Genomic DNA, 21,807 nt, shown 5'->3' with positions numbered 1-21,807 from the left:
TTAAAAAAAAATTAAAAAAAAAATTCAAGTGATGTGCTTTTCACCCCGAATGGTTTATACAAAACAGACTTTACAAGTGAAGTGTGTAAAATACTCCAGTGCCAAGTCACCCCACTACACAGAACTGGAATGACAGTAATCCACTTAAAGGTGAAACTCCCCTGAAGCCTAATGAGTAATAAAAGTAGTAAAGACCTCTTGTTCTTGAAACACTGAAAGTTTTGGCAGAGCTTCCTTCCCTCCTCTCCCCCCTTTTTTTTTTTATTTGTATACACAAGTTCTTCTGTTTTGCTCACGCAGGTTAACAATATGATATAGATTAAATTCAGCCCTTCTGTACGCAGGGCTTGAAACACAGCAAGTTGCCTCAGATCCTCAATTCACATAGTCCCTGATTTTTAGACTATGATTTAGTACTTCATTCTTCTTAGAAGAGAATTTGGAAGTTTCCTCTAACTCTACTTCCTTCAGCAGCCAGACATCTTTTGTTTCTCAAGAGGACTAGCATCCTACTACCCTATTTAACCCTTGCTGCCCTATGTGGGCTCATCCCACGGTGCAGAGAAGCTCCCCCTGCACGCCCAGATCAACAAGCGGGTTCGGAGATGATCTGCCTTAGTGCCAGGCTTCCTCGTGTCTCCCCCCATCCTCACGCCCCGCAGAAAGCTAGCTCGGTCACCGCAGCTGCAGCTTCTCTGCACCCTGCATTCAGCAGCATTTGGTGTTGGCATCGTATTTAATAGATCTTTTACATACATCACCGGAGGAGGGTGATTCAGCACAGGCACATGGGCGCGGAGGTGTTCAGACAGGCGTTAAAAGATGTGGTATGAGGACTTTGTACCAAACAGAAGAGTGAGTAGCATAGCTGTACGGCTCCAGCACTGATACCACAGAAAAAGTTATCACCGCTGCAATTAACATCTACTTTCTTTGGAAATTGCCATGAATTTTAAACACCGCGCACCAATAAATATCTGACAAGCCAGAGAAAAAAAAGCACTGTAGTGTCCAGCTTATGAAGATTTAACACAGATAAACGCCGACTGCTGCAAGAAATCTCAACACCACGCCTCCTTGGCAAAGGCAGGAGAAATCAGATTATAAATGTCACAAGTATGATTTAAGGTGTGTACCTTTTCTACGTGGTTGACATTTTTTTTCCAGTTAGGAAGGAATGTTTCTTTACAAACACAGAAACAGTCATCAGTTATTTAAGGAAATAAAAATAGCACACAAATGACAGAGTATACCACAGACTACAGCTGATTGAGTTGATAAATGGAAATTTTTTGCAGTTCATTTGGCAACCATATTTATGTATTTTGTTAAGTGCTGGCAAGTTGAGGCAAAAAAGGCCATACTTTTTCAGAGCTTTGGTTTAGAGCAGGAGGAGGGATGAAAAGTTTCCACATTAGAAAGTTCTTGCTGCCCATCATATTACTTTACAGTTAGTTTACAAGAATTTTGAAATTAATTAATTAGCATTTTGACATCTCATCCCAGTAACACGCTGGAAGCATTGATTTGGAAGACATGATCTCGTTTAAAGCATTCCCAAAATGCTACTTTTGATTCACGGAGATCAACAAGCACAGCACTTACTGTCCCCTGACAAGAGACCAGGGCAAGTAGTTGAACCACCATTACTTGGGGTCTGCACCCACATAATTTCTCCCCACTTATGTCTCCTAGATACTTTTCATTTCATCATCACCCACCCAAAACCTGTCAAGTTCAATCCAGCCCCTGGGTTTCATTCTGCCTGATCGAACTCTTGAGCAGCTACTAAAAATGTCACAAAAAATGTCACAAAGAGTTTGCATCAACCTCCCCTTTCCCCACACCCTACATTTCAAAGTGTTTAGCCAGCAACAGAAAACAATTAAAGGAAATTCAGAGCTAAGGCTGAAACATACCATATGTTTTCAAGCAGAAGGGCACAAAACATCAGTAAACCACTGCCGAGATTACATACTCCCACTATCAGGCATTGAAAGACTACAGAACAATGTCATCTCCAACTATTAATAACCATACTTCCTTTCTAGCACACAACCCTCTTTTCTTAATTGTCTAACAGAGGTATTTCCATACAAGCCACATTCCTCTTTCCCATAAGACAGTAGAAAGAGTACCAGAAGTGATTTATAGTTCCACATACATTCCTATCAGGTCTTGTATCACTCCTGACATTTGCTAATTTATAGTTTTAGGTTCTCAGAACTCAAGTCAGACATATTTTTGTTTTTTTTGGTTCACAGTATAGTCTATGAGAGAATTGGACTGAGAGTCAAAATTTCACCCCTACCCCACTCTGACTTACTGATTGACCTCAGGAAAGCCACTAAAACTCCCTCTGCCGATGCTCTGCTATCTTCAGGTTTAGAACTGAAACCATGGTAAACAGCTCTTTGCGAGGTACTCTGAGATCTAACATTTTAAAAACTTTTTATATAAGAAGTAAGACTTTTCTTAAATTCTTAAGCATAATGATCAAAATGCTTCATAAATTTACAAAGGCTACAAAAAGTCATAACTTTCTATTTTTTTTAATTTTTTTTTTTTTTAAATCAGGATTTTCATCCCCCAGTTTGTGTGCCCATCATTTTCCCAAATTTGAAGCAACATCTGCTTAGGAGTTTGAAGTAATGGCAACTGAAACTTCTGAATTTTACAATGGAAACACACATGCTAATTTCCAATTGCATTTTTCATAGCACTGACAAAATTTCACTAAAATTCATTAAATAAGACATTTAACACATTGTTTGATGGTTACATTTGAAATACTGTGTCACTTCCGAGGTGAAAAGATATTTTCTCAGACTAACATAAATTCTTTTATGTCCAGAAAACTTGTTTGAGCACTTCAGCTGGACCACTTATCAAAGAAAAAAAGTTTCCCCTCCCACGTAATTGTACTTGTCAGAACAAAACTAGATACTTAAGGTGTATCCTAGTCACCTGCTTGGTAACAGTCAGGTAGAAGTCCTCATCTGGTTTAAGCACTTTAAAAATCTGAAGATGTTACTGCACTTACTTAAAACAACGCAGTAAACATACCACGATACATTAAAATGTTTTTCAGTATTTAATGAAACTGTATCATTTGCCAGAGCAGATAGGTTTCAAGCTGAGTATAATAACAGGCTGAAGTATCGGGGGGGGACACACACAGACGACGGACACGGGGGACGATGACACACAACACACGACAAAAACAGCGAGAACATGGTGCCTCAAATTGCTTGTTTGTTTTTTAAGTATAGTAAAATACAATCACTTAAAATTATGCTGTCCTTCCTGGCAATTACCATTTCTTTATTGGAAAAAATCATAGAATCACAGAATAGTTTGAGTTGGAAGGGACCTTTAACAGTCATCTAGTCCAACCCCCCTGCAATGACCAGGGACATCTTCAACTAGATCAGGTTGCTCAGAGCCCCATCCAACCTGACCTTGAATGTTTCCAGGGATGGAGCATCTACCACCTCTCTGGGCAACCTGTTCCAGTGTTTCAACACCCTAATTGTAAAGAATATCTTCCTTATATCTAGTCTAAATCTATCCTCTTTTAGTTTAAAACCATTATCCCTTGTCCTATTGCAACAGGCCCTGCTAAAAAGTTTGTCCCCATCTTTCTTATAAGCCCCCTTTAAGTATTGAAAGGCTGAGATTAAGGTCTCCCTGGACCCTTCTCTTCTCCAGGCTGAAAAACTCCAACTCTCTCAGCCTGTCCTCATAGGAGAGGTGTTTCATCCCTCTGATGATTTTTGTGGCCCTCCTCTGGACCCGCTCCAACAGGTCCATGTCTTTCCTGTGCTGAGGACTCCAGAGCTGGATGCAGTACACCAGGTGGGGTCTCACCAGAGCAGAGTAGAGGGGCAGAATCACCTCCCTTGACCTGCTGACCACGCTTCTTTTGATGCAGCCCAGGATACAGTTGGCTTTCTGGGCTGCAAGCACACATTGCTGGCTCATGTCCAGCTTTTCATCCACCAGTACCCCCAAGTCCTTCTCTGTAGGGCTGCTCTCAATTCCTTCATCCCCCAGCCTGTATTGATACCAGGGGTTGCCCCGACCCAGGTGCAGGACCTTGCACTTGGCCTTGTTGAACCTCATGAGGTTCACATGGGCCCACTTCTTGAGCTTGTCCAGGTCCCTCTGGATGGCATCCTGTCCTTCAGGCGTGTCAACCGCACCACCCAGCTTGGTGTCGTCTGCAAACTTGCTGAGGGTGCACTTGATCCCACTGTCTATGTCACTGATGAAGATATTGAACAGTACTGGTCCCAGTACGGACCCCTGAGGGACACCACTTGTCACCGATCTCCCTGTGGACATCGAGCTGCTGACCACTACCCTCTGGATGTGACCATCCAACCAATTCCACATCCACCGAACATTCCACGCATCAAATCCATCTCTCTCCAATTTAGAGAGAAGGAGGTTGTGGGGGACCATGTCAAAGGCCTTACAGAAGTCCAGATAGATGACATCCATAGCTCTTCCCTTGTCCACTGACGTAGTCACTCCATCACAGAAGGCCACTAGGTTGGTCAGGCAAGACTTGCCCTTGGTGAAGCCATGCTGGCTGTCTCAAATCTCCTCCCTGTCCTCCACGTGCCTTAGCATAGCTTCTAGGAGGATTTGTTGCATGATCTTCCCAGGCACAGAAGTGAGGCTGACAGGTTGGTAGTTCCCAGGGTTCTCCTTTCTACCCTTTTTAAAAATGGGTGCAATGTCTCCCATTTCCTGCAAATCTCTTGCTTCCCACAAGAAAGAGGAAAATAACACTTTTGGGAAGTTTTGTTACCTGCAGCATAAAAAGGATATCGAATGAAAAGAGGTAGATAACTACTACTATAAAGAGGAACCTGACCTCATTTCTGCCATGTGAAGTGCTCCTGAGCCTGCATTAAATGTATAGGCTGTCTTATAAAGGACAGCACACGTGGGATGCAGGGCATGAGTTCTGTCAGACCATATCCACTTTCACTTTCTCCCCCTTCCTCTTCAGTTTTAGACATATTGAAGTTAAAAGTCACAAGAAACACCAATTGCTACTGTAAAACAAAAATCTCCACTCATGTAAGTAAGGATTATGCCAAGTAACTAGAAGTCTCTTAAAATACTTGTCTTTCTGAATTCCCCAACAACTTGCTGCGCATACTCATCCGGAAAATGGGCGATGATACCTCTTCAACTTTGTTTACACATTGAAATTATCAACTTCTCAGAAAAAGACATGTATCATCTTGTGCCTTGCCTTATGGAAAGCAATACCAGACTAATCAGCTTTCAGGTGAAAGACATCAAATAGGACTTATGCAACTTCACTCTTCACAGCAGTGTTGCGTACACACTCACCCTGTACCTCTGAATTTACAGTCCATGGACAAATCAAAATCCCAAGACCCAGGTCAGCCATGAGAGAGGGCAATGGAGGCACGGCTCGAGGCAGAGCCCACAGCCGCCGTGTTAGCCGTGATGTGTTCTGGTCCTCGTCAAAAAGGGGACTTAAACCTTCAGAAGAAAAAGCAATGCTCCACATCACTCAGTACTACTCCCTCATCGCTGCAAAAAGAAATGTCAGACAAGCAAACAGAGCACATCAAATGATTATCAGCTCATTAGTCAGCTCTCAACCAAAATTTATGAGGCTATTTCTTAGGAACGTTTTTGGACACTGTTAGTTGCTGCATAACCAGCAAGCCCATCCGGGTTTGAGCCTTTATTTTTTGGTGTTTGGTAGCAAAGCAAAGCAAATAACAGTAGCTTTTATGTAACTTAGTTCATGTATTTGTGTATTTGCCCTTCCTCATTTGCCATGAAGAACAGAAAGGAGAAGAAGTTCTCTTATACTCATTTTCTCATACCAGACAATCTACTATTAATATTACTAATGTAGCCCATACTAGTCAAATTCACAGAGCAGGAGTTTAATATTTAAAAATTCAAATTATTTAAAAGAAATACAAAATGCAAGAAAGAAAGGAAGCATGGACCAATATAAAGGCTATACTAAACACAAAGAGGTGAACAGTAGGAGAAAATAAATAGGATTTTCAGCATGAAGGAATGAACTTTGGAAGTAGAGCTGCTTTGAAAAAAGGATTGTTTTTTAAATTAAAATAAAACCTCTCATATTAATATTACCATCAGATTTTTAAATTTAGTTGGAAAACATAACTAATTTGATTCTAAGTAATGTAGAGAAGGAACTTTGTAGCCAAGTCCTAAATAAAACATGCAACTGAAATAATCTTCACTTTGCAAGTGTGGATTTTACTTGAAAAATCATTTTTAAAGTGTCCTATAATAAAGTCAAAACGTCATCTACATGCCATTCCCCTGCAACACAAAAAAACTCCAACCCTGTCAGGAAAACTTTCCCACAGAAAAGGAAATTTTGGCCAGCTCTACTTGATGACAAGAGATAAGGAAGTACCAGGGCGGTTCCATGGTTTGCAAAGTGTTAGGCACAAAGGCTCAGAAAAATATTTTTTAATGGCAGCATTTTTATCTTCTCCACCCCTGTCTTTATCTCCCCTTTCATTTTGGTATATCTTTCTTTCATATTTCTCCCTTCTTACCTTTATTATTCCCTACTTTCCTCGTTTAGGAGGTACATGCCAATGATCTCCGTAAGACAATGGCTCTCCCCCCACTGTTTGAGGTGGTTGTCTTGGTGCAAGTGGAATTACTGTCTTCTGATACATTAAGTCAGTAAATTATAGAATGTAGTGGTGTTATATTAGATTGCATTAAAGAGAGGGAATGATGTTTGAGTAGCACTTGTCAGAAGAGCATGTTTGGCCTTGGTGAACCAGGCAAATAAGTGTTTCAAAAATCCTGCCTGGAAAACTATCAAGATGCTCTTCACCCTAAAGGAACCCTAATTCTCCACTAGAACAAAAAAAAAAAAAAATCCCACTCTACAGTGTTTCAGATGCACATGTTCAAACCTGGGACTGCCTAGAGATGTGCAGTTTTATTCTCTTGTGTGAAAGGGAAACAAAAGTTCACCAAAAAACCCTCTGTCAAAGCTGAAGAACTTAATGAAGATAGCATTTCATGCAGCATGCACACTGAGACAGTCAGAGTTAGCAACATCTCTACTCGTTTGAAATCGAGGACCAACTTTAAAAAAAAAAAAAGGGCACTAATGGCATTTCATTTACAATTCTAAAAACCGAATAGCTTTCTACTCTGCCCTGTTTGACCACAGCCCTCACGCCTCTGATGTAACGAAACGCTTCGCAACCACAGAGCAAAGTGTTGCACTTCCACCTTACTCACAGGAGCTGCAAGGAAAGATAGATGGTCTTGAACAACCAAATTGGTATGTTGCAAGGCAAGGTGCCCATTAGCTACCACTCTCCAAAGGAGATATTGACTCTAACTCTGAATTTGCTTCACCACCTGGTCTCAGCTGGAAACTAACTAAAATTTTGCCTTGCTACAGAGCATACAGTTACTTATCCTGAGCAATGAGCAATGTATTATTCTGACAGATATGTTGAGCTTGCATATACTATACAAAACTCATTCATCTTCCCACTGTCTCATGATGTCTTACGACTTCCATCCCGGTTCATGATTCTCTCTGTGTTCAGCCAACTGAGTTGGAAACATGAGGTTTCTGGGGAACAACGGTGCTGGAGCCAGAGATGCACCTCAAAATGCTCCACAGAGCCTTGTTGGAAAATATGTTGTCAGACCACAAAGTCCTCCCCCTTGTGTGATTATACCCAAACCATCTCACATGCTGGGATTCAAGCTGAAAAGCCCATATTTATTAAAAACCAGGTTTTCTTCGGGTTTGTTTTTGCTAAGCATTCATTTTATTTCAACCACCCCACCCCCTGAGAAGTCTAAGCAAAATCAGTTTGCAGGATCTGAACCCAGCAAGATTTATCAATTTGAGTCATTTTCTTTAAATCCAATCTCTGTTTCACATAAGCATGAACCAGAAAAAGTGGATTTTTAAGGCAGACTGTACTTTCACTACTGTGCATAATGAAACCCCAGCTGCCCCAATCCTCTGACCTTTCAGTTACCCTTACCATGTCCCCCAGAAATGCCAGAGGGCTTCAGGAACTGCTACTCTGTGCCAGTTTGCTTGCCTGCTCTGCTGTACTAGGGAAAACATACGCATTGCTCTTTACACAAACTGTATATTTTAGACAGTTTGAAAGATAAGCAGAAATTAAATTTTCATTTTCCAGAAACCGTTGTAGTGCAAAAGTTTTAAACAAACGGTATTTTTAAAAAATGGCCAAAATGAAAGCAAACAAACTAACAGCCATGTCCCAGCTAACTCCCCTTCAGGAAACCTACGGGGACATCACCATCTCTGAAACTTGCCGTGCGCTGTTAAAGATCAACCTGCAGCAAGTGGCATCTTTCTGCAACTACCGCTGGAGTTGGTCCTTTGCACCCTGCAGACAGCACGCCTCATTGCTCAGGAAACCACCTCAAGAGCTGCATGGACGCTTCTTTGGTCACTCGTTTTTGATCACTGCTTCCCTGCAACTGCTCTGGTACTTGCCTTACCCCCAGTGAAGCAGTTCAGTTTTCCAAACTGGAACATAAATGAATAAATAAACATGGCTAAGACAGTGGCTAGATCTCACCCAAACCATGAGAGGTACGTGCCTCTGAAGAGAAACGGAGTAGCGGGGCTGCAGCAGCAAGCTGCTATATAGACATCAAGTTATGGCCAGGTCCAACTCTCCTTCTCAGAGAGTTTTAATAAACCCTTCCATGCAAGCTGCAGCCCTGCCTTCCTGTGCCGTGCCAAACTGGGGATAAGTTTAATCAATTTTTTTTAAGTTTGTCTGGTACTAATTCAGCATTTTTTGTTAACTGAATGCTGAGTTTCATTTCAGTATTTAATCATCAAAACACATGTATTTATTTATCCATTCCACCATGATTACAGCTGAACCACTGCAATCCACACCCAAAAATCACTAGACAGCAGTATAATCAAACTAAAGGTGAAAGCTAAAGCTTATTTTCAGTTGTCTAAAATGTGCTTGGAATTTAGGCAATCCTGCTAATATAAAGCCCCTATTAGATTTTACGATAATTAAGGTGTCATAAAAGTAAATGACATAACAAATTAATAATGTGTTTACTTCATCAAAAAAAAAAAACAAAACCAAAAACACTTCACCCTAACTCGATACAAAAAAAGTATAGCACACAGTATTCCACATAAAACAGAACATTTCATTATTCATATAGGCTTTCACTTCCTATTTTACTCAAGAAATTTGTTTTCAAAATAACCATGAAGTCAAAGAAACAATATAATGAAACCCTTCTGGAGATTCATCCAAATATGCCTGTTGAGCACCGTATTTCTGTACTGCTGAAAAAAAGCTGCCAAGTATTTCAACTGAACACAAAGCTTAAAAAACACACTTATATGAAAGTCAAATATATTAACTCCCTATAGAACAAAACCAAACATGAAGAAATTCCTGGAGGGGAAGGAAAAAAAAGAAAAAAAAAAGAAACAAGATGTCTTTTAAAGCATTCATTTCCTTCTGATAATCACACTGCCACAAAACTGTTAAGAATACAGTTTTTTTGTTTCCTTTTAATCAGAAAAGCCAGGAGAGAAATGGATGCTAGTTGCCCAATGATGAGTGCATAGAATGTTTTGGAAATGGACTTGAGGACATGAGTCTAGAGGACCATGGAGAGGAGCTGTAGAAAAAACATGATCAAAAGATCTTCAGATTACAGGATTTGCAAGACTGGAATTCAAGTTGCAGTATCTATTTATCCTTTAGAAAAAAAAATGCCGTCTCTTGAAGTTAAAATTTCCATCTGGTTTAAAAAAACAAAAAAAACCCCCCAAAAAAACACAACCCAGAAAAAAGTACCCCTACCAACAGTAATTTCTAAATCTTATAAAGCTTTGGTGGGGAGCCATTAATACAAGAACGAAAGACATTGAAAACAGCAGAAGTGAGAGCCATAGAAGTATATATACAAAGCCACACAAAACACTGTCTAGAAGCAGATTTGTGGGAGAAGCAGCTTACAAACAATTAAAATATTTCCAGACTGTGGCAAGCAAGCCTACCAGCTAATTGCTTAGCAAGCTCTTTCCATCTCTAAATCCTATGGTTCAGCAGCCACAGTATCCCGAGCCTGTCAGGTACCAATGCTTGCTTTTCTATAAATGCACAAACCCATCGTTTTTAGTGTGAGTTTTACATGCCGAGATGAAAGCTGGACTCTTCAAAGCTGGTACAACTGAGCACATTCCTCTCAAGTCTGGGAAAATACATCTCCCCTCCCACTACTGCCATCGTAAGCACCATCTTCTGAAACCCTCCCATTATGGCCCTCATAATCACGATCTTCTGAAACTGAAGTATTTACGTAAAACCTTTTCCATGGGTTAACATAAAATATCAGCTCTCTCAATGACTGTCTTCAAGTGGTATTTTAACAACAATACCGCTGGATGATCTTGGTTTACAAGAATCATTCACCTTTCCTCCCCTTTATTTTTGAAGGCTTGTAGGAACTAGAAACAACTTGAAGGAACAATAATACACTACAAGTAAGATATAAACTACACACCTAATGAATACTCCAAATTTTTGCATCTGGAAACAAGCAAAAAAATGCATGTAAAAATGAGAGTTCTTACAGTTATGATTCAAGACAACACTTAAGTCACCACAAAAATGAAATCTAGCCTATGGTTTTCTGGTTTGGAACAAATGGCTACTACAGAGGCCATCTAGGCAATCAAACTGCTGATAGAATAACTGTGCTGTCCTCCCCAGAATAAGTTTGGTTTCATTTGAATTCTTTTTTGGATGCCTCACGGGAAAAGAATGTGCAGCACTCATTATTCGCAAGCCTAATACCCTAAGCTCTTCTGGGACAAAGGCAACTAATACTTTCTACATTCATTTGATGTGGAAATGCACATTCTCAGCTTGTGCAATAATACATGGCAAGTTAACCCAATCTTATGACCTCTGGCCAAGTTAACTACACTTCTTCTCTAATGAGATACACAGTTGACCAGCAAAAGCAGATGTTTTGTTAGCTCATCCCATTAAAACATAAATACAAGTATCTAGAGATGTTTTCCATTCTACTCCTATTAAGATATAAGGTAACTTTCCCTAATGTTGAGATTGCATGTTTACCATAAAGTGGGATCTTCCACTTGTTACAGGAATCATGCATATGCCCCTGTTCACCTTGGGTCTTTTAAGATGAGACCAATAGTTCTGGTGACAGGACTCAGTGGCCTAGATACCCTAGTGACATGAATAGCCAACAAGGCCTTTGTAGGAAAAAGTTATAAAGAAAAAATTATTTGAATTCGTTTACCCACAAAAGGGTTTCTGATGCTAAATGGCTGCAAAATTTATCCTACAGTCTCTGACCAGCAAATTTGCTAGACAGCATATAGGAAATCTTTTAAATTTCCTGTGAAAATGATTACATGTATTTTCCCCCTTCCCCCCAACAACGCAGTTTACAGCCAAAACATTGGCAAATCCCTCAACTGAAGCCTGAGGAGAGATCTTTGCATCATCAGAGCTATTTTAATGCAACCTAAACTTTGCTGTGGGTGGGGAGAAGCAGATTCTAAAAATACTCCAGTTACACAGAACATTTCCTAGTCTGCCCATTCCCTAACAAAGGGACATCTAAAGTGGCTGGTGAATATAAAATAGGAAGGTGGCCTTTAAATAAAGACAAGTAATGCTATATAGATTTATGCACAGGAGCCATCAGTGCTTGATACATCTGGGGATGATGAAGCTTCACGCAGTGACAAGCTGATTAAAGTTACAGATCCAAATCACAGCACAAGTAACCTTTGCTGTCTAAGACAACGTATAAATGGTACATTTTTAAACAAAAATGGAAATGGAGCTAAAATTTTGAAAACTTAGTAGGTTTTTGTAGCAAGACCACGTAAGAACAATAGGCAAGAGAGCACTCATTAAAAACAAACAGAACTTGGTGTCATACCCCAGATATTAGATTTGATGTCATTACTTACCAAGCCAGCTATTGGAGTTGACAGACGATTGATCTTCTTAATGATGCCAGGTTTGATCTTGTTAATCAAACTAAAAAGAAGTCATATGATTTTCTGTTACATAATCAACTTTATTTAAGCACGAGCATCAATGCTTATTAAGAAATACTTCGCCTATAGTCCTAACTTATATGACTTGAACCAAGTAAATTTGAACCTATTAACATCTCCTAAATTTTTTTTTTAAATCAGTTTTCCAAGAAGTGACAAGCAACAACAGACTGTAGAAGCAAAAATGGGACAAGTCACACATGCGCACACATACACACACACAAAAAAGATATTTCTGAGAATGGCAAAGTGAGAAAGAAGAAAAGAAAATGCCTGGATAGGCATAGGCAGAAATGGATCTGTGTGTCTGCTACATGGGTGGTGATGTTAATTAGACTCAAATTTCCCATTTAAAGGTTTTCTTCACATTAAAGTTCTGATGCAGAAGTCGACAAAAATATATCAGAATATTAATTTTCAGAGTTCAGTGTGAAAGCACTGATACTTCTGTAAGTGTAAGAAATCAACTCAGTTTTCATAATGCTATCAAGCCCAGTATGATGTGTGCAACAATAATTTTTGGCACATATAATTTACACGTGCAAGTCATTTTCAGTCTCAGCCAGAAGAGACTGCATTTCATATCACTCTTACTTTATATAAAATTCATAATTAAACTGAGAAGATAGGACAGACTAACGCATCACTGTTGAGTACACAAGCCCAAATGCATACCTTGTCCTGCAGTGAGGATAAGGCACAGAATTCCTTGCACCTTTATACCCAGGTTTTCAGTCACGGAGGTAGGGAAATACTGTGGTTCACCAAATTACATGCTAGACCACAGGATCAAGAGAGAACGGGGACCTCAGGACACCCTGCAGACTTCATCTCCCTATATACCTTTGAAGATTTTGGACTTGCTCCCTCTTCTTGTTGTTGCTTGTCTGGCCAGACCCTTTACCCCACAAAGCATCAGCAAGGTTTTGTGATCTACCCACGCCAATGCAGAGTCAGGACCTGGAGTTTAAAACTCTATGTGGGAAAAGGCAGTTTTTGCTCAAGCAGCAAATGTATTTGGAAAATAAACACAAGAACAGAGTTTACCTATACACACTGGAATGGAGGATAGATTTCTAAGTGCCTGCAGAAGAAGAAATAATGGTTGCAGGTCCTGAGATTTTTCAGCTGCATTAAGTTATTTAGTAAACAAAATATATTTGATGGCTTTTCCACGGGGCGTGGGGGAGGGGGGGAATAAGTGATCTGTTGAGGGAGAATTAAAAAAAAAAAAAAAAAACCACCACCCAAACCTTTGGGTTCCCCCCTTTTTTTTTTTACCTTCCAAATGCATAATTTTTATTTGCTTTATTGTACTTAAGAACATGAAGTAGTATGTGATCAGGAAAACTTCAGTGACTTTCTTCCTCTAATGTATACACAGGAGATCTGGTAAAACGTAAAAGGCTTTATTTTGTCAACTACTGATCAGCCAGTCAACATGCACACTTGGTCATTAACTAGGCCAAACAAACCAATTGGACTGCTATAGGAATATGTGGTGCAAGTATAGGTCTTATCTGCTATAGTTTAAGTCAAACATACCATCTCCAGAGATAATATATCCATGGACACTTAATTGGCCATGTCACAGGTGAACCAAGGAAATGGGCAATGTCATGTCTAGTTTGCCTCAATTATTTAAGATCTTGCACTCTATTGACTTTGGTGAAAATTGGACATCTGAAAACCTTTCCCATCTTGCTCTTTCCTGTTTCCACAGAATTTCTATGAAAATTACTTCTCCTTGTACTTCAAATATGTCAAATTTAAAATTATGACACAGGAGGACAGCTATATGATTTAGTGCAACATAATGAGGCATCTTTTACTTTAAAGAAAGTTGTGTGCCTCCTAAGGCAAGCTGCTTAGCTGAAGAAATTACAGAATGTTTTTCTTGCATATGGCTATTAATTACAGATAAATTTAACTGATTTGCATTTGGCAGATGGAGGTCCATATTCTTTTGCCAAATAAGCGTCAACAATGAAGATATCAGAGGATTAGAATATATCAGTTCACTGCCAATTCTTAAAGACACTATTTAAAAGTTAGAGCTGAATACAATACACACATCCCACTAAACACATACCTGAAGAAATACCTTCTTATTAAAAGTATAAACTATTTTTATTACCACATTTCAGTCTAGTTAACATTTCATTATGTAAGCAATTTAAATACAGTGTCCATCTCCACAACATCATTCAAAATGAATCAACTCCCCCATATCACGAAGATAACTGCAGAAGCAACTAGCAAGATCGACTGGATGGGCAAAGGGCCCAAAGAGAAAATAAAGGCAAGGACAGAAAACAGTAATATTCACAGAAGGGAAATGCAGGAATGCTGACTTTTTGCATTTGCTTTGGTTATTTTTGATATATAGCAAAAAAAAATTTCAGACAACTGAACCTTTATAAATATTTTCTGAAAGTTAGCTTGGCTGAACTGATTTAAGAGGGGCTCTGAGATTTGAGATTTCTTTTAAGTGTCCCAGGTAGTTCTCTAACAAAATTTCTCTCGCACTGGCATTCTAATGACATTTACACCTGCTGTTCCTTAAAATACTAAGGGATTAGCACCACTTCCAGTCCTGGAAACCTGTTCCAGTAAGTACAAAACCAATTACAGATATGTGGAAGAGACCTGATGAGCGGACATTTTACACCTCTGACTCAGTCTAGCAACGAAACCAGACAAGTCCCATTATCGCCAAGCCTATAAGTACAAGGAAGCTTTTTAGAGAAAGCACTCCAAAAAAAGCTGAGGTCAGAGTTTGTTGTTGAAAGCAATAACTAAGTCAGTCCAGAAAGTACTGAAACCTGGACTGCATGTGCACATACATGACAACACATTTCTACGTCATACTGAGACCCAATCCATTTACTTTTATCATCCTAAAGTGTTTGGTTTTGTTTTTTTTTTTTTTAAAAAGGTATGTTTTCATAAAGTATGCCAAATGACATCCAATAGATTCTACATTATTGAGATACTTGGATGCAACCGTAAGAGCAGTATTAGAAAGTAATAGACATATGAAATCAAATGTCTGCCTGTTATCTTTAATGTACAATTTTGTAAAGTTCACTTCTGAAACTCAGTACTTTTTAAAAGAAAACTTCGCTGAGTGTAAAGATCTCTGGTAGGAACAGGTAGCTTTCAGGATTTAGAGAACAACCAGCACACAGAGTTTACAATAATTTCTTATGAAGGGGTGGGGATGGAGGACAAAAAACCAAACCCAAACAACAACAGTGGGTATAGGGCTAACTGAGTGCTTTGATTCCAGCCATGGCCACACCACGTTGCACAAGCTGAAGAGAAAGCCCAGTGATACCATGAGCATTACAAGCAAAAAACCCAATCAACTGGCCAGAGGATCAGCACGATCCTCTAGGTAACACATGAAGAAGTGTGTTGGACAACACGTGGAACATGTAGATCTAGAAGGAGGATGCCTGAAAGCTGTTCTTCCTTCCCACAGCAAACAACAGGTATTAAAAAACCAAAATTACTTATTACAAAATACTTTTGGTACTTTCAAAAAAAAAAAAAAAAAAAAATTCAGAGGCCAGCAAGGAAAATGGCCAACTGATGTTAACCTGAAGGGTTTTTATATAGGTAAGTCAATACTCACTCGCACAACAGGACTCCATTTTCTAGAGCTGCTCGAAAGTCTTTGGTTCCAAAGCTTTTCCCAGTAACCGTCTATAAAAATAAGAATTGAGAGTTAATTGGATACACACACAGAATCAGGACTAACAAGAGTATCTAAGTACTAAAAAAAACCCAAATCCCAAAAACCAACAAAAATTTTTTGATTCAACAGTTAGTTCATACTATTATTTTCTTATACTAATTTCAAAAGAAATAAGTGTTTAAAAAAAACAGTTCTTTATGCTTCAAAAGAAGTCAGATCCAACATCTTCAAGTAGTTTCCTCTAACGTAAATCAATCTTCAGCTAAATTCTGTGGGAATACTTATTATTTTCTAAAGCAATACCAGCCACACTGAAAAGCATAAAATAAATTTCAAACAGAAGTGCAAAAGAAGGAAAGTCTTTTATCTCCTACTTCATATTACAGCGTGTATACTCATGATATCTGGCACAAAGTATTTTTATAGGTGTTTTTTTTTCCTGCTGCTTGCACCTAAGGGAGTGTGACTAAAGAACCACTCCAGCAAGTCTGTATTACCATGTGCACATCAATTCCTATTACTCGGCAAGCAGTAAGACTATACTAATGGGACTACTTTTCATATTCAGAGTGAAAAGCAGTGAACAAGAACAATGTCTTATAAAGGACTTAAGATACCCAATGCCAAAAGCATTGCCTACAGGTTTTCAGCAAAGTTGTTCTCCGGGGGGGGGGAGGAGGAGAGAGAGATATTTGCTCCTGATATTAACTCCCTCCATCTCAAATGAGACCATCAAGGCAGCACCCTGCTCAAGTCTAAACTCACTTGGATTCTTCCTACTAGATCCCGCCTTTTCCCATGTCCCTTGAAGGGACCAAATTTAGCAGATTTCTTCTAAACACCCAGATTAGTAACCCACACACAAGTCAGAAAAGGAGTTAATATTCCTAAAACAGTCCAAAAGAGGGTTTTACCCCAGCTGGGTATAGAAATCAAACACTAGGAAGGGTATTTATTTGAGCTTAGAGGTCACCAGGTTCAGTCACCGGCTAATTACAAACCTCCCTTTGGGGATCCTGACTGTCCCCGATACTGCACCGGACTTCAGGCACACAACTGAACGTGCTGTGGAACCCGCATGCATCCAGACCAAAGCTACTGATTACCACAGTAATTAAGGAAATTAGTAGTGAAACAAATGAGCTGTGCTTGGTAAAAGAGCAAAGGAGAGGATGTAGCTCTTTAAGGATCTGTTACATTATCATCCTATTATTTTTTTCTAAATTGCAAAAGGAACGTATACTAACACCAGAAACCCTACAACTTAAGTAATTATTTTTAATGTAGGTTACCTTTTAATTCAAAAGCTGTAACTTCAACCTCCCTACTGAGGACAAAATTAGATGTTACAAAAATCTTCTTTTGGGTTTAAGTATTTTTTCTAGGATTTAACAAATAATGAGAGAGAAAGAATGATGGCACTCAAGGTAAGAAAAATTTCAAAATTCGGGGGGGGAAACCAACAAACTTTTAACAACAACAACAAAGGATGATAGTGATTCCCCTGGGAGAACTGCATTTTATACAATATTCCTATAACAACAATCTGTTCTTACAGAAGAGTAGATGTTGCATCTTAGCAATATAATTTTCAAGAATCACTTAAAAACACAGCATCTGAAAATTACCCTTATCTCAAATAAAATATGGCCTTTTGCTTCCAAATTTGTGTATTTAGTGATAATAATTTTAAGGAAACTAGCCAATGTAACGTAACAGCACTGAAAGTTTAAATATAAATATTTGTGTTCCCTAGGTAATAGGGAATATGGGTTATAAATTAAGCCCTTCATTCTGCAAGCTAGAAGCTTGAAGTCTGCATGTCATGCAGCAGAACAGTACTCTAACAGGGGCTGTAGGACGGGAGTCCAGCTTTATGGTTATGTTTCAAACAGCAATCAATTCTTAGAGTCCAAAAGTTATTCTCATTCTGGAGTTGTCACTGACATCTACAGGACTACACAGTCCAAATGTTTGGTTTTATATAGACAGTTTACTTGTAAGTCATGCATGCAATAGATGGAGAGATGTTTCCTTCACCTAGAGTTGGGCCCATCCCAAACCTGCAATGTCTTACCTATCCACAAACAACCTTCACACTGAAATTCCTTAAAAACATAATCCTAGAACTGCTGTGTGTAGCTAAGGAGATGACTCCTCAAAAATTATTCTCAAGAAGTCAAGGAGCATGTGCCACTGAAGACATGTTAAACTTCAGTGTGGCCCCTCCAGAATGCAAGAGTGCCACACTGCAGTGCATAATCACGTTTTCATGGCGCATCTTGTGGTCTTTTCCACAAAAAACCTCCAACACCTTGGTCTCCAAAATGGTGTGTGGAACATTTTTGACTGCCACAAAGTCTTCAGGCACATGACCTCAGGTAACTAGAAGCCATCCTTGAACAAGAGAGTCCAACTTGAGTACAAGACTGTAAATGCTACTATTAGACTTGCAGACCTCTTAAAATTACATTAGAGGACATTACACTGGAAGCATTTTGACTAAGTTATTTGTGCAGCCACTGTGGCAATCAACACTGATTTGATATACAGGATGGAGCTGTCAGACCGATCTTGTGACCCACAGATTTTGACGACTACATGGTTTGTTGACATTAAAATAAAAGCGTTGGTACTGCCAAGTTAGGTTTCATTAATACTGACTTTTAAAGGATAACTAATAATTAAGTAATTAAGAGGTATTCTCAAGGAACAATTTAACACTGGTGGCTTGAAACCAAAACGTTTTCCAAGTTGCACAACACCTTGAATTTGTTGATGTCACGAAAATAAGTACTCCATTTTAAACCTTGCTTTCGTACAGAGATGGAGGAATTTTCTCAGCATGGACTTTCATCTGGCTTATACCCACTGCAAGGCATCAAGCTCAGCTGTAACTATTATAGCCTACATAGGAACTAGGTATCATTAAAAAAAATGGAAAGCCAAGGACTGGCTCAGAGTTCCCTGACTTTTAAGAACCCGAGTAAGACAAACTGAATCCCACCCTGAGATATTACATCTTCAAACAACGTCTATGATTTGTGAGTCACTGTTTTTTCATTAAAACTGGTTATACTGGGTGTGGTACTCTTATGTAATAGGCATAATTGATTTTGGACAATTTTTCAACCACTTAGGCCATGTGAGCCACCAAATAATAAAGGAAATATCTTGCAAAAGCGATTTTTATCCATGTTTGAACAACATGTCTTTTCAAATTAAGTCTCTTTTCTCTCCTTTATTCAGCTGAATGTATTCTGCTTCTTTCTCTGCTTTTTTGATAGAAAGAGAGCAATGACATAATTAAAGGCTATATCATAAAATCACATTTAATTGCTACTATAAAACAGTTTGATTTTATTTTTGTAAGACAGCATCTCCTAATACTTTGGCAACTTGCAATTGCCAGGTCCAAGCAATTTACTTCAAACAGTATGCAAATCAAGTCTTTACTTAAATTTAGACATTTTAAAAATGCTTACACACACAGAGAGGGCTAATTTAATTTCAGGTTTGCTGTGATTCCTGTAGGAGGAGGCAAATCAAGAAGAAATAACAAAAGATCAACCATTCTGAAGATGGCATGACATCAAAATCATGATGGACTGAACAAAAAGCACATGGCACAGAAGAATACACTAATTATACGCCTCAGTGCCAAAATTAACATTGAGTACATTTCTTTGGCTTGTTCTACTAGAGGCCAAATATAGCTGATCATAATAGGCCTTCTTTGCCTTAAAAGATATTCAAAGTTGAAAGATTTTTCAGTGTTAATAAAAAATATTAAGGGAGTTCATGTCAAGTTGCTTCCATGGTTTACACTGGTTTCAATGGCTTTAGCAGAAGGGCAGCTCTACCACAGGACAGTAGACGTTTTCAAGTGAGTTGGTTTCCCATACATACCACCACATGCCACTCAAAGTGCAAGGGACTGGCAGGTTTCTCAGTTTAACTTTGCTGTGGTAGAAACACCAAAGCTAGACTCTCCCCATCCAATGCAAGACTCACACCGCATACACAGGCATGCTGGCTAACCGATCCTCCATCACAAAAGCATTAGCTGCTCAGAAACAAGGAGGCAGCACTGCATCATGCCCAGCGTGTGACCTGAACGATGTCTTGCTGCAGAAAAGCCAGGTACTCGCCATCCAGCCAGCTCTGCAGTTCATGCTGGCCAGCCCTGCTCTCTCCATCTCATTCAGAGCTCTTCTGCCATGGCCCCATGTAGACTACACCGTTTCAAACCACGCAAAGACCCTGCACACCGATTTGAGAGAAATGCTAACTGAACCAGCGTGAAGCACGCAGCTCCCTGATGTAGGGTTGTACGTTAGGGATGGAAGATTCAACAAAGATAGTGAACCCCACACGATAGCAACAGCCTTAATGCAGGCTTATGCAAGGATCTCACGGGGCAAGCAATTAATCAGACAGCAACCTCAAGGATACTACACTGATTTATGAACTTCACGTCCCCAGCTCAGCCTGCGGCAAGAAAAGCCAAGTTCATCATGCTGCAGAGAGGACTGCTCATGTGCTGTAGGGAACTGGAACAACGATACAAATCTGACGCTGTGGTACCATCCCCACTACAGAATTTTGGGTACGCCTGCCAGTTTCTGTCACAGTGCCTGCCTCAGTGGATCACCTCACATATGCATCAATGTCTGAGTTACTACCTTGCTAATGGCCTTTCTTCCCCCTACCCATTACCAAGAATCTGGATCAGACTACATGGCAAATGGCTCCATCCTTACATGATCTCAGCATTACATATCTCTGTTTACAGCACCCATTTGGCTCTAACCGCCCTCATCCAATATATCATGCCAGACCGATACTGTTACTGTAAGATGCACACGGAGATATACAGGCTACATCCACAGCCAACAAGCAAACACTCAAGCAACTCCTAATTCTCTGGCATCTGTATGGTTTGGCAGGGCCTGGAACTAGATTCATGACACATTTTTATATGGTATTTTGAGTCCACTGCATTTTATATACAGTTGTCAGTAACATGCTCTACCTCAGCTTGACAGATTTTATCTTTTAGGGTCTGTCATGAAGGAAGAGCAACACCAAAAAAAGAGTAACACAAAAGCAGTAGGGATTTTTCCTTCTCCTGCATTCCTGTAGGAACTGGTGGTTCTTCTGGACTGTGACAATGAGTAGCTGTTTTGTGGGACACTTCAGATGCACTACCCGAAGTCCTGCCTCCCCCTTTCATGGCTATCTGTAGTCCTGTTTAAATGCCATGCAGGATATGAACTTGTCCTTGAATGCTGTACATGGTAGCTGTCAAAAATGCTGCCATTATGCCTTGAAGTAAGGAGCTTGGGGTGTTTGGCCTTTGCAGACTTCCCGTCCAGTTTTCTCCTCCCTACTGGTTCTTCCTCTCTGAATTTCTTTTTAAAAAAAATGCAAACCAAAAACCACCTAACATTGCCACAATTTGCTCCAGTAGTCAATTGATTTATCCAAATCCCTCCCAAAGGGCAGATGGTAGGAACCATATTCAGAGGGTTGCTGCACACAATCTTGAACACACAAGTGGCAAAATCAGCCATTCGCGTAGAAAGCCTTTGGCGTTGCAGCAAACAGTCCAACCACAGTGACTACTGGATTTCTAAGGTCAAGCAGTAGAAAAGAGCAGCTCATTTTTGAGGCAAGCAGGATCTGTCTCCCTGAATTTTGGGCCCCGGGAAGATGTACAGAAAGAGTGGGCATTCATATCTTCCACCCATGGGAGAACACTGCTGGCATTTCACCTCTGGTAGCAGGAGGTACGCCAAGCCCAAAGCAGCCAAGGTCATAGAGGGAACCGTGCTGCTATCTTCCCTTCTGATCACAATTTAATTCATGGTCCAGCAAACTCCTGAGAGGTCAACAAGTGCTCAGGAAGCTGGCACCCACAGAGGCTTTCCCGGTCAGCTGTCCAGCA

The 21,807-nt window shown here is 39.7% G+C and overlaps 1 protein-coding gene across 1 annotated transcript in view; it reads right to left on the bottom strand.

Moving 5' to 3' along the window:
• The window catches only part of LMO7 (LIM domain 7), a 133,162-nt gene that overhangs the window by 81,671 nt on the left and 29,684 nt on the right, over positions 1-21,807 (bottom strand). The window contains exons 2-3 of the mRNA XM_050900323.1: positions 15,795-15,865; positions 12,065-12,134 (exon numbers count right to left, since the gene is read on the bottom strand). Of these exons, the coding sequence (XP_050756280.1) occupies positions 12,065-12,134; positions 15,795-15,865 (141 nt within the window). The remainder of the gene's footprint in view (positions 1-12,064; positions 12,135-15,794; positions 15,866-21,807) is intronic.

This window comes from Gymnogyps californianus, chromosome 1 (genome assembly GCF_018139145.2).
Source record: "Gymnogyps californianus isolate 813 chromosome 1, ASM1813914v2, whole genome shotgun sequence".
NCBI lineage: Eukaryota > Metazoa > Chordata > Aves > Accipitriformes > Cathartidae > Gymnogyps > Gymnogyps californianus.
The sequence above is the reverse complement of the archived record's forward strand: the minus strand, read 5'-3'. Positions and strand labels throughout refer to the sequence as shown.